Source organism: Mobula hypostoma, chromosome 7 (genome assembly GCF_963921235.1).
Source record: "Mobula hypostoma chromosome 7, sMobHyp1.1, whole genome shotgun sequence".
Lineage (NCBI taxonomy): Eukaryota > Metazoa > Chordata > Chondrichthyes > Myliobatiformes > Myliobatidae > Mobula > Mobula hypostoma.
Genome location: NC_086103.1, coordinates 83,591,416 through 83,606,166, shown reverse-complemented (window position 1 = coordinate 83,606,166; position 14,751 = coordinate 83,591,416). Strand labels below are relative to the sequence as shown.

The window sequence follows — 14,751 nt, the reverse complement described above, 5'->3', positions numbered from 1 at the left end:
GGCTAATAAACATGGTGGGACTGATGGGCTAAATGTGTTTATTCGAATGCATAGGAATATTATGGGTAAGGAGGATGAATTAGAGCCTGGATAGGTACATGGAATTATGATGTTGTTGCCATTACAGAGACCTAGTTACATCAGAGGCAGGACATGTAACTCAGCGTTCCTCGAACATGTTGGTTTAGTCAACATAGATAGGGGGAATGCAAAAGAGGTTGAGGGTTTGCACTGCTGAGAAGTAAGAATGCCATAGCAGTGCTCAGCAAAGTCACACTGGAGAGCTCATCCACAGAGGTAAATTGGGTGCAACTCAGAAATAAAGAAGATGCACTTACACTGATGCGATTCCACTGAAGGACTCCAGTATCCAGCAAGAGGTGGAGGAACAGAGATGTGGACAGATTATGGAAAGGTGCAGAATAACAGGATTGTCATAGGGAATGACTCTACCTTCCCCAGTATTAACTCCCCAGATAGGGTAGGATTTCTTCAATACGTCCAAGAGGAGTTCTTGAAATGGTAGGTGAAGAGTCCAACTAGAGGAGAAAACATATTGAACTTGGATTTGGGAAATGTGCCAGGCTAGGCAACAGACCTGATAATACTTGAATATTTTTGGAATAATCACCACAGATCATGGGGGGAACGGACTAAATTGGGGAACAGCAAATTACAACAGGGTAAGAATAGCAAACTGGTGCTGTTTGGGATCAGCTTTTGTGAGACAAGTCCATGAGTTGTTTAAAGATCAACTGAGTTCAGTTCAGGATTGACATGTTCTGGAAAGGAATAAGGACAAGGATGGAATCAAGATTAGATAGATCTATTGTCACTGACATATAACATGAATTTTGTTGCTTTATGATAGCAGTATAGTGCTAAGACATCATATCTATCAATTATAAAAAAAAGTAAATAGTTGAAAAAGGAATAAATTTAGTCAGGAAGAAAAAGAAAGTAAACATAAGGTTTAGAGCTAAAATCCCTTGTAGAACAGAAAGATGGGAAGAAAAGCAGGCAATTAGGCTGAAAGACTTGGTGTTCAGGATGAAGGAGAATCCCAAGGCTTTCAACACTTAAATTAAAAAAAGAGAATAACTGGGGAGAGGATGTGTCCACTAAAGGATGAAGGAGGAGATCTGTGCTTGGAGGCAGAGCAAGCGGTTGAGGTACTAAAAGAGTACTTTGCGTTAGCATTTACTGAAGAGAAGGATTTGGATAATAGTGAAAGCAGAGTGGGGCATGCTAATATGTGGAGACATTTTGAGATTAAGAAGGGAGTAGTGCAAATAAATAAATAAATCAATTAAATTAAATAAGTAGTGCAAAAGGAGAGAAAAATGTAAAAAAGCAATATAGTGTTCATGAGTTCATTGCCCATTCGGAAATCTGATGGTGGAGGGGAAGAAACTGTTTGTAAAGTGTTGATTGCGTGTCTTCAGACTCCTGTACCTCCTCCTTGATGGTAGCAATGAGAAGAGGGCATGTGCCGGGTGATGAGGGTCTTTAATGATGGATGGCATTTTTATCAGGCATCACCTTTTGAAGATGCCTTTGATGCTGGGGTGGTTAGTTCCCATGCTGGATCTGACTGAGTTCGCAAGTTCCTGTAGAATTTCTGATCCTGTGCAGTGGCCCTTCCATGCCAAATTAGAATGCTTTCCATGATACATCTGTAGAAATTTGCGAGTGTCTTTGATGACATACCCAGTCCTCTCAAACTCCTAATGGAATATAGCCATGATTGTGACTTCTTTAATTTTGCATCAATATGTTGAGATAGATCTTCAGAGGTGTTGACATCCAGAATCCTGAAACTGCTCATTCTTTCCACTGCTGATCCCTTAGTAAGGACTGGTGTGTGTTCCTTCAACTTCCCCTTCCTGAAGTCCTCAATTAATTTCTTGGTCTTACTGACATTGAGTGCAAGTTTGTTGTTGTGACACCACTGTATCAGCTGATCTGTCTCACTCCTCACCAAATGAAATTCTGCCAACAGTAGTTGTTGTGTCATTAGCAATTTTTTAGATGTGTTTGAGCTGTGCCTAGTGACACAGTTGTGGGTGTAGAGAGCAGGGAGCAAAGCATGCATCCTTGAGGTGCGCTGGTGCTAGTTGTCAGTGGGAAGAAGTTATTTCTGATCCGCACTAACTGTGGTCTCCCTATGAGGAAGTCAAGGTTCTAATTACATCAGGAGATGCAGAGGGCTACATTTTAGAGCCTGTTGATTAGTACTGATGATATAATGGTGCTGAATGCTGAGCTGTAATTAATAAATAGCAGCTTGACGTAGGTATTGTTATTGCCCAGATGATCCAGGGTCAAGTGGAGAGCCAGTGAGATTGCATCTGCTGTAGACCTATTGTGGCCAAGATCCTTTAACAACATTGTGATACAGAAGGTTCTTGGGTTCTGGGTCCATAGTTCACTGCAAGTGGCTTTGTAATTGGATAAGGTGATAAAGAAGGTGTATGGCATGCTTGGTTTCATTGTTATATGTGCTGAGTATAAGAATAAGGAAGTCAGCTATATAAAACTTTAATCAGATAGTACTTGGAGTGTTGTGATCAGTTTTGTTTGCCGCAGTATAGGAAGGATGTGGAGACTGTGGAAAGGGTGCAGAAGAGGTTTATCAGGATGTTGCCTGGATTAGAGAGTGAGGTATCAGAAAAGATTGGACAGACTTCACTTGTTTTCCCTAGAATATTGGAGGCTAAGGGGGAGAACGGATAGGGTTTTTTAAACTTATGAGAGGGATAGGTAGGATAGACATTCAGAATTGTTTTCCCTAGAGCAAAAATGTAAACACTTTTTAAGATAAGAGGAGGTAAGTCTAAAGGCAATGAGAGGGACATGTTATTTAGCCAGGAAGTGTTAGGTGCCTGGAACAGGTTACCAGGGTAGTAGTGGAAATAGTTAGGTGGAGTTAAGAAGATTTTTGAGAGGCATATGTGTATGAAAGGAAATGAGCCATAAAGATTAAATACAAGAGGAGAACATTTAGTATAAATTGACAGCAAATTCAGCACATCATGGACGGAATGACATGTCCAGTGCTGCACTGATCTATCTTCTACATTCTATGTTTGGACTATCACTGCAACAAGGCTCAAATGAGGTGAAATATTATATAATTACACTGAACAACAAAGGTTTTACTTCTAGAATACTTTTGTGCGTTTCCTCTGGATTTTGGGCTTCTGATCATAAAAATCACCAGGAAACTTCCCTATTACACACCACTTTTTTAATCACCTGTATTTGTTATTTCAATTCATAATTCAAGTCAGAATAATTGATACCAAGATTAAGGAAGACATTTTTGTTGGTCCACAAATCAAACAGGTCATCAATGACAGACAATTCCAAGAACTTCTAGTGGGACTGGAGAAAATCACGGAAGGAATTTAAGGGTGTTGTTGTAATTTTTCTTGGGAACTACAGATCACCAAACTATGTGCAGTTGGTTGACAACATGCTTCAAATATACAAAAACTGTGATGTTCAACATATCACTAAAAATTAACCTCCTGCATTCCAACTTAGATTTCTTTGCTGCAAATCTTGGCACTGTCAGTGACAAACATAGTGAGAGTTTTCACCAGGACATTGTGGTCATGGAGAAATGATATTATGGCAACTAGAATCCATCAGTGCTGGCTGATTATTGTTGGACACTTAAGCGAGAAGCCTCAGACACGGAGTACAAATGAAAATTATCGGCAAAACATTGTTAGCTTAGTTAGATATTGCAAAGCCCTTAGTTAGATATTCCTTCAATTCCTGTTATGCAATTATATTCAACAACATTTATTTTCTTGATTCTCCAAATTCCTACGTGATACAAGTAGTCTGAAATTATATTTGTGTTCAGCTTCAACCAGTCTATCAGAAGCAAAAAAAGACATTCTGAGGAAGCAGCACTTTAAAGAAGATTGTTGCCCAGTGTTAACTGTATAATTATGGGTTCAACTGCACTTTCAAGATGTTCAATAACATCCAAGAGAAAGCAAACTTCTTAATTTGCACCATCCTAAATAGTCATTCCTAACAGAACCCAAAAATAACTATGCACTGGTGAGCAAGTACAGCTTCATGGCAGTCGAGATGACACCTACCATTCCTGCGAAAATGATGCTCTTAAACATTATTGTATTTAGTTGGAAATAATCATGCTTCATTTTATTTAATTCCAGTGTGTAAATGTCAAAACATAATTTCAGATCAATGTTCTTCAAATTATTTCTGTAGGATCTTGGAAACAAGGATTTGAATCGGGAAAAAATTTATCTGATTTGCCAGATAGTTCGAGTTGGGAAGATGGATCTGAAAGAAACAACCCAGAAGAAATGCACCCAAGGGTTAAGACGGCCCTTTGGAGTGGCAGGTAATCAGTAATTACGCAAAATATTGTGTTCCAGTATTGCTGGCTGGAAATATGACAGAGGGTCAGTATAATTTATTGTGACTGCAACAATGCTTAACAGAAATAGGATGTATGAGAGAATAGAAGAATCAGACTTTGAATTACAACAGGTACAGATAATTTGGTTTCAAAGAGATAACTCATCTGTGAATAGCAGCTTAAACTAGACCTCGGGGTTCAAAGTAAGTTGGTGGAAAAAATAATTAAATCTTATTGATAAATTTACCTGAAAATTTTCAATTTTTTTCTCTGATAAAAGCTTAACGTGAGGAATTCTGATGTCTAATAAGCTAATACTTTGCAACTCAGGAACAGTATTACTGACAAGCTCCTTAGCTAGGGTTGTTGCCGTTTAGTCTCCACAACAAGTGCTTGGGAGTTCAATAGCTTAATGCTTTTCCTTCACTATTATGAGTTGAAATGCTTTTGAGTTTCCAGAATTAAACATGATCTTGACTATTTCCTGCTCATTTCACGTTACTCCATAATTTTGACAAGGCGTTTCCTGTCAACGGTCATTCTTGACACCTTGAGGACCTTCCATGTCACAAGATTGATGTTCTTCCCCAACAACACCCTCTGTGAAACATCAGGACTACACTATCCTGGAAAACAAGCCATTGGATACTCACATGGGTTTCACCAACTGGCAGCACAGTATCTACAAGCAATCTTGAGTCTTACCTTCAAAATTGCAATGACCTCCAAATGCCTCATCTTTAGGGTAGCCCCCAATCTCCCAAACTGCAAATGGTTCACAACTTTTTTGGCTCAGTTTGTTACTGATCCTGATTGCCCAAATTCTTTAGAAATGTACAGAATCCTGCTGATTGACCCAGGTTTGACCTGGTCTTTCCCCTAACCCACTCACCATAAAAAATATATATACCTCCAGCAAGGAAATGACTTTCCGCCAACCATGATCCCAGCTTGCTGCCTAGTAACTTGTCTCAACTGCTCTCCAGCTCTAACCGGTCTTGCATTTTGGTGAATGAATTACACACTTTTGCCCAAGAAAATGTGTGATGCTGAGTCTACTATGATTAAGGCCTTGAGTGTAACAGGAATCAATGACCCCAACTATTACTGGCACACTGAACCCATATAGAATGAGCACAAACTAACTGGTACACTTGAATACTAGGGTTTGCGGAGTTGCCTCCAAACCACAGAAGAGCATGCGCTACAGAACCAGTGTGACAATTTTCCCATTCTTTACATCTGTTGTTCAGCATCTATGTGTGAAGTTTAACCTACGACTACAAAAAAGGAGGCTACTTGACCCAACAAATACTGGTTAGCTTCCAATTTCCCCAATTTATTCTCTCTCAAAATGCCCCTCAGCTCCCTTTCAGTTAATTTGCTGAATACCTATTCGAAGTAGCTTATAGTAACTTATCAACCTACCAGCATGTCTTTGGGAGATGGGAAGAAATCAGAGAACCTGACAGAAGCCAGTACAGTCACAGGGAGAACAAATTCTACACTGCACCAGAGGTCAGAATTACATGCAGATGAGCAGCAATATTAACTGCTGCAGCACCGCCTTGCCAGTTGTATATTATTGGTATGCTAGTATGAAGAAATGAATGGTGTTAATTCAAATCAGGTAAAGTTCGTCATTCTACTTTTTGGCCTTTAACATGTCTAGAAAGTTAAATGTCACTCTATAGATTCTCCAGAGACACTGAATGAACATTTTTGGCAAATTCAACTATTTAGAGTTGATTACAGATTGAATTTGTTTGGTGATAGGAAGGAACTTCACAGAATATTATCCTTCCAACCTTCCAGATGTTTGCTTGTAGTTGATGCCTTCCTGAGAGTATTTCATCGGTTGGCTCAATTCAACATTTCAGCTCTGCAGCTAGATTTTGAAAGAAATGGGCTTGATGGAATGATTTTTTTTTTGTCATTCCATTCAATTCTACGTTTCACTATTTTTATTTTGTCATTCAGGAACAGAAAAAGTAGCAGGACTTACACATTATGACATTAGTGAGTCAATAGTTCGATATAAGCACTGTGTGTGTGCGACTATTGAAGCTATCCATAGCATAAAGTCAATGTGCTTTGTAATTGGCTCATCCAATCAATAAATACTGAATTTGATACTTTTGTTCCCTGAGCAAATCACTTACAAAATGATTCCTAATTTCTAATTGACATGCCACTTCTCATACTTTTCAGTTTTACAAACAAACATTGCACAGAACTTATTGTGAGCAGCATTTCAACAAACTCCAGTGAAACAAAAAAAATTGATGTTAAGTATAACTACTTCAAACTAATCTTATGATAGCTTAAGGGAACACAGATCTGAATTGGTACAAATCAAGATTAACGCTGATATTACAAATAAGAAAAAATCTGCAGATACTGGAAATCCAAGCACACACAGAAAATGCTGGAGGAACTCAACAGGCCAGACAGCATCGATGGAAAAGAGTACAGTGGTTTCATGCCAAGACCCTGCATCAGTCCTGTTGAAGGGTCTCGGCCCAAAAACGCCAGCTATACTCTTTTCCATTGATGCTGCCTGGCCTGCTGAGTCCCTCCTGCATTTTGTGTGTAATGATCTTCACATACGAATTAACATCTCATCTCGTGAAATTGATCTGTTGGACAGTAGTGGTAAATAGATTAGAAGCTGAATATTCAGATTTTTTGGGAGATACAGGATGCCTCTGGAAAGATAAATAATGGTCATTGATTTGAACATTTGAATACCTACTTCATGATTTAACAAAGTGACTTTGGAATTGAATGTTGCATTGCTGAGTTGTGGATTTTTCTGAAACCTTTTCCAAGTTACATTCCATGCAAAACTTGCTGCCCAAATAAAATTCTACATGGATTTACAATGTGATATGTCTACATTATATAGATGCTACTGCCCACTATCTCAATATGGAAAATACCATTTTCAAAGCCAAAATATAATGGCTACTGATTTTCTTTTCCAAGCTGCAATAAATTGCAATATTGAACATGGCATTTCATTTGCAGTCCTTTGACCTGTTAAGCAGTAGATATAAAACTTCTTGAAAGATTGAAGTGTGATCTCCAAAGCTAATACACTTGCTAGAATATACTGTTAAGTTTTTGACCATCAAGAGCCTATGAATGCTTGTGTATCTAACTTCAGTGCATTGTGAAGTTCCAAAACAATGTGAGTGGCTATTCAGCCAATCATGCCTATGCTGGCTCGTTCAAATCGAGTTGAATTGGATTTATTTTCAAATGCATAAGAACACATATACACAGGTGCAATGAAAAACTTACTTGCAGCAGCACCACAGGCACACAGCATCACATATGCACCATTTACAAGAAGAACAAAATCTAAATTATACTCAATTTTTACAAAGAAAACTCAACGAGAGCAAAAACAATTAGAGCAATGTGATTAGTGTTTTTTGCAGATTGTTTCAAGAACTGAATGATTGAAGGGAAGGAGATGTTTTTGAACCTGGTGGTATGGGGCTTCAGGCTTCTGTACGTCCTGCTTGATGGTAGCTGTAAAAACGATGCCATGGCCCAGATAGTGGGGATCTTTGATGATGGATGCTGCCTTTTACTGATAGTGGGGAGGGATGTTCCTGTGATGTATCGGGCAAAGTTCACTACTCTCTGCAGCTTCTTAGATTCATGCACATTTAAGTCAGGATACTTTCAAAAGTACATCTGTAGAAGTTTATTTGAGTGTTCTGTAACAAGCTGAATCTCCTTAGCCTTCGAAGAAGGTAAAGAGGTAGACATGTTTTCATTATGATTGCGTCTATGTGCTAGACCTGGGGCAGGTCATCTGATATGTTAACACCAAGGAATTTAAAGCTGCTGACTCTCTCTCCCAATGATTCTACAATGCAGATTAACACATGTTTGCAATCCTTTCTCTTCCTCAAAGTCATCTTTCAGCTCTTTAATTTTACTGATGTTGACCATGAATTGGTAATTGCAGGATCTCTTAAACAGATGTCCTATCTTGCTCCAGAAAGCTGGCTCATCACCACTTCAAAGAGCAAATCGCTCCAAATATTCTTTCACACAGGATATCCTTGATATGTCAGTTCCCACTTAAATGTCATTGAATTTATATCTCCCATCCCATGAGCCAGTCTAACAATCCATTGCATATAATACACTTTTTTGTGTTAACCTTTTACCTTTTTAAATCATGTGAACACTTTTGATTTTAACATCTTTATCAAATCCAATCCTTGACCATCTATTTTATAGAGAAATTGAACATTACGGCACAATACAGGCGCTTCAGCCCAAGACGTTATGCCAATCTGTTGACCTTCTCTAAGATCAATTTAACCTTTCTGTCCTGCATAACCCTTCATGTTTCAATTATCCATATGCCTATTTAAGAATTTCTTAAATGTCCCTATCTATCTGCCTCTACCACCAACCCTGGCAGGACGTTCTACACAACCAGTACTCACTGTATGCAAAGAACTTAACTCTGACATCCCCCACCCCTATACATTCCTTCAATCACCTTACAGCTATCCCCCCTTCTATTAGTCATTTTTGCTTGGGAAAAAGTCGCTGGTTGTCCACTCTGTCTATGTCTCTTATCATCTTGTACATCTCTGTCAATTCACCTGTCATTCTCCTTCGCTCCAAAGAGAAAAGCACTTGCTCACTCAACCTATCTTATAAGAAATACCCTCTGGTCCAGGCAGTATCCTGGTACATCCTCTCTGAATCCTCTGAAAAGCTGCTACATGCTTCCAGTAATGATGCAACCAGAAATGAACACAGTATTCCAAGTGTAGTCTAACCAGAATTTATAGAGCTGCAACATTGTACAGGAAATTGAACTCAAGAGTCAACAGGTACTAAAGCCTTATGCCTTCTTAACAATCCTATCAACATGTGCAGCGACTTTGAGGGATCTATGGATGTGGACCCCAAGATCCTTCTATTCCTTGATACTACCAAGAATCTGCCATTAACCCTGTATCTGTATTGTAACTGCAACTTCTGTTAACACTGAAGCCATCTTAACATACTCAGAAACAAAAATCTAAGCAAGTATTTTTCATCGCAAATGAAGGCATATGTAACTACACAAGTCTGGTCCTGATTAGTATAACAATTTCTGAAAACAGCAGAAGAACTTTATTCTTAAATAGTTGAAGCACCAAGCAACCTGTCCATTTCAGACACTCACCATTAAAATTGAGCTTTCCCATCTCAGATTCACACCAAAGTCCCACATGTGCAGCACAAAAAAAAAATTCTCGTTCCAAACCATAGATAATTTTTCCCACAGACACTTCACTTTTTTCAGTTACAATATCCTAGTATATCAAGGGAGTAGGAACTAGAGCATCAGTTCAGAAGTGAAAGGATACAGAGCAAGGTTGAAGTCAGGGCCAATAAAAACAGGCATGAGCAAAGTATAGATATATTGGGATGGACAGTTTGAAGTGCATATACTTTATTGCTGGCATTTTATGGATAAAGGTCTATTCATGCATGTGAAGGCAGACTCCGGTGGATTGAGCGGACCAGACCAATGGAGGGTCCAACGGTCAAGAAGGCGGTCTCTGCAAGCATCGTGGAATGCGTAGCGCACACAAGACACAAAAGATGTCCTGGTCATCCACTGCGCCTAGTCCCATCTCCAGCCGTCTCGACTCTGTCTTGCCACTGGATCCAGATGGGAATTGGGAAGAGAGAGTGAGGCTGACGCTGCGCAACTCTCCCTCACTTAAATCCAAATCACGCGCTAGTCTCGGCACCATAAGAAGCTGGCTGGTGGCATAGTGACATCAGTGCCGGACTCTGGAGTGAAGGTTCCCAAGTTTGAATCCAGTTGGGCCACTCCTGGGCACGCTTTCCATCCGTGCTGGGTTGAATGTCAAGCTAGCAACTTGACCTCGTAAAAAGTACTAATGGTGTCGAGGTCTTCATTGATGATGATGGACGAACCTTATTATGGGTAATGTGTTGAACTTAGAATGTGGATCAGTACATGGAACTATGATGTGGCCAGTACGAAGACTTGGTTGAGAGAGGGATGGGAATGGGTGCTGAATGGCCCAGCATTTTGATGTTTTAGAAAAGATAGAGAGGGAGATTAAACAATAGGGAGGTGGTAGGAATTGCACAACTAATCAGAGACAACCAACATCACAGCCACACTCAGAGGGCTCATCCAGAGTCTATGTGGATAGAACTCATGACTAGAAAGCATGCAATCACTGTGATGAATTGTACTGAATGAATGAGAGTGGGGAGTATCACTCAGAGGGCTCATCCACTGAGTCTATTTGGATAGAACTCAAAACTAAAAAGGATGCAATGACTATGGTGGGATGAGTGAGGGTGGAAAGTATCAGAGGTGACATTATGGAGGTTTGTTCACTGAATCTATATCGACATAATTCAAAAATAGGAGGAGTGCAATCACAGACAGGATTGTACTACAGAGCTACTAAAAGACACCAGAACACTGAAGGACAGATATGTAGGCAGATTCAAGAAAATTGTGAGTAACACTAGAGTTGCTGTCATGGGAGACTTCAACTTCCCAAATATAAACTGGAACTTTCTTAGTGCAATTGACTTAGATAGGGTGGAATGTGTTACATGCATCCAGGAGGGTTTCTTAAATTAGTATGTAGATAGTCCAACAAGAGGAGAGGTTGTAATGGACCCGTCATTTGGTTAATAAGCCTGGCCAGATGATTGAACTTTCAGTGGGTGAACAGTTAGGGAACAGTGAACCAAACTCCTTAAGTTTTAAGATAGCTATAGATAAGGATACAGACAGCATACACCTTGTGGGAGAATATTAATTTGGAGTAGGGCAAATTACAAAAGCATTGGACAGGAACTAGGGCAGGTAATTGGAAACAACTGTGCCGGGTGTCTTTAGGAGCATTACGGTGGGTAAGTCCCCATAGCCTGATGGGGATATACCCCAGATTATTGAGAGAGGAAAGAGATAAGTTTGCTGGTGCTTTTACCAATATTTTTGTGTCCTCTCTAGCCACAGGCGAGGTCCCAAAAGACTGGAGAGTAGCTAATGTTGTTCCATTATTCAAGAAAAGAACCAGAGATAATCTTGGAAACTATAGATCACTGATTCTCATGTCAGTGGTAGGAAAGTTACTGGAAAGTATTGCTAGGAAGAGGATTTATGAGCATTTGGAAAGCCATGGCCTAATTAGGGAGAGCCAGCATAGCTTTGTGTGAGGTAAGCTGTGTCTTACTAACTTGACTGAGTTTTTTGATGAGGTGCTGAGGATGATTGATGGAAGTAGAGTTGTGGATGTTGTCTTCGTGGATTTAATAAGATGTTTGACAAGGTCCCACATGGGAGACTCATCCAGAAGATTAAGATGCACAGGAATCATGGTGAATTGACTGGTTTGATTCAGAACTGGCTTGCCCATACAGGACAGAAAGTAATGGTCGATAGGATATTCTAGCTGGAGGTGTGTGATTAGTGGAGTTCCACTTGTATCCATACGGGGAGCTCTGCTTTATGTGATGTATATAATTGACCTGAATGACAATGTAGATAGTATGTTAGTAAGTTTACAGATTATATGAAGTTTGTTGTGTGTTGTGGATAGTGTGGAAGTCTAGAGAAGAATACAGCAGGATATGGATTAATTGCAGAAATGGGTGAAGAAATGGCAGATGGAGTTTAACCCAGACAAATGTAAAGTGTTGCACCTTGGTAAATCAAATGTGAAGAGACAGTACACCATTGTCATACATTGCAAGACGGTTAACAGTGTTGATAAGCAGAGGGATCTTGGAGTCTTCGTTCATAGCTCCTGGAAAGCAGCTACGCAGGTTGATTGGGATAGGGTGGCCCAGAAGGCATATGGAATGCTTGCCTTTATTAGTTGAGGCACTGAGTTCAAAAGTCAGGAATAAAGTTGCAGTTTTATAAAATTCTAGTTAGGCCCCATCTGGAGTATAGCATACAGCTCCAGTTGCCCCATTATAGGCAGGATATTGAAGCTTTGGGGAGGGTACAGAAGAGTTTACCAGGATGCTGTCTGGATTAGAAAGTGTCTGCTGTAATGGGAGGTTGGACAAATTTGAGTTGTTTTCTCTAGAGCAGCAAAGGATGACAAAAGACTCAATATCCCAGACGGAAGACTCAGGTTGTGAGTGCAGCTCCCCTTATGAAAAGGGAAGAAGGGAAGGCTCGCTGGGCTACAGGTACAATTGAAATGCAGAGGCCTTAGAATCCCACTCCTGACTATTCTACTGGTGCATGTATAGTTTCTGGAAAATAAAATTGAAGACCTCAGAGCAAGATTGCAGTCCCAGAGGGACTGCTGTGTACTTTGTTTCATGGAAACAGGATGTATCCCTGCTGCTTTGGGCACAGCGTTGCATCTGGATGGCTTCATCATTCTCTGTAAATTCAGAACAGTTGAGTCTTTTAAAGGTAGAGGAGGGGTTGTCTGCTTCATTATTAACTCATTGTGATGCACAGACATGATGGTTCTGTCTCAGTCTGCTCATCTAAGCTGGAATGTCTAGTGGTCAAATGTTGTCCATTTTATGTGCCAAGGGAATTTTCCACCGTCATCCTGGTAGCGATTTACATTCAACTTCAGGCCAATGTCAGACAGGCACTGGAGGAGCTGAGTACCATGATTAGCAGTCACAAAACAGCGCACCCTGATGCCTTCCCTATCATTGTGGGGGTTTCAACCAGGTCAGCTTGAAGAAGTCTCTGAACAGATACCAACAACATGTTACTTGTGGAACCAGAGGATTTAACACACTTGACCACTGTTACATCACCATTAAGAATGCTTACCTAGCCATTCCACACTCACGCTTTGGAAAGTGCAATCACCTGTATGTACTTCTACTCCCAGCATATAGGCAGAGACTGAAGACTGCAGCCCCAGTGATGAGGACCAAGAAGGTATGGACAAGGGAGGTGGAACTGGTGGAGTGGGCAATATTCAGGGACTCATCTTTAGATCTGAATGAATATGCCACAGCTGACATCGATTTCATCAAGACCAATGTGGATGAGTATGTGCCCTTGACAACATGCTGGACAGACCCAAACCAAAAGCTGTAGATGATTCTGCAGATTTGTATTCTGCTGAGGGCCGGATCTGTCCTTTCAAGACCAGTGATCCAGAAATATACAAGGTCCAGGTACATCTATGGAAGGTTATTTTAATAGGGAAAATCAATTCCAATTGAAGACAGAATTGGAATTAAGTGAGCTCTGCCAGGGTTTGCAGGTCATTACTTCCTATAGGGTGAAATCGGACATCATGAATGTCTGTGGTGCTTCTCTCCCAGATGAGCTAAATGCTTTTTATGCATGCTTTGAAAAGGAGAATAAAACTACTCCTGTGTGAACCCCTGCAACATCTGGTGACTCTGTCATCTCTGTCTCAGAGTCCAATGTCAGAACATCTTCAAGGGTGAACCCTTGCAAGGCATCAGGTCCTGATGGTGTACCTGGTATGGCACTGAAAACCTGTACCAACAGCTGGTGGGAGTGTTCAAGGACATCTTTAATCTCTCACTGCTGCAGCTGGAGGTTCCCCACCCACTTCAAAATGGCACAATCATATCAGTGGTCATAAAGAACAGGGTGAGCTGCCTCAATGACTATCAACCAGTTGCACTCATATCTACTGTGATGAAGTGCTTTGAGAGGTTGGTCATGGCCCAAATCAACTGCTGCGTAAACAAAGACATGACCCTCTGCAATTTGCATCTCACCATAATAGGTCTACGATGGATACAATCTCACTGACTCTCCACTCAGCCTAGGATCACCTGGACAATAGCAATACCTGTACCAGGCTGCCATTTATTGATTCAACACTATCATACTCTCAGTATTAATCAACATCTCCAAAACCTGGACTTTTGTGCCTCCCTCATCAGGAGACTACATCATTGTAGATCAGAAATAATATCTCCTCGCTGACAATCAAAACTGGTGCACCTCAAGGATGCTACTTAGCCCACTGCTCTATCCTCTCTACACCCAGGACTGTGTGGCTTGGCACAGCTTGAATGCCATTTATAAATTTGCCGATATCCAATCCGGGAGAGATCATTCTTTAAAAATCTAATCTACACGTTTGTAATCAAAACTAATTAGCATAGGATTTTTGTTATCTAATACACAACTTTAGGAGAGCTTTTGTGGTCATCTTAAAGATCTGAGACAGGACTGCGGTTTAAGCTGAATAACAACTGAGTGATAGTGAATTAATTTCCTTTGAATAAACAAGTGACAATTGATTGTTAACACATTGAGGTTAATGTGGAAATTGTTTACTGCAATG

General features: G+C 40.3%; 1 protein-coding gene across 1 annotated transcript in view; it reads left to right on the top strand.

The window, feature by feature from the left end:
• LOC134349413 (dedicator of cytokinesis protein 2-like) overlaps positions 1-14,751 on the top strand; it is a 732,270-nt gene that overhangs the window by 120,090 nt on the left and 597,429 nt on the right. The window contains exon 10 of the mRNA XM_063053680.1: positions 4,255-4,390. Within this exon, the coding sequence (XP_062909750.1) occupies positions 4,255-4,390 (136 nt within the window). The remainder of the gene's footprint in view (positions 1-4,254; positions 4,391-14,751) is intronic.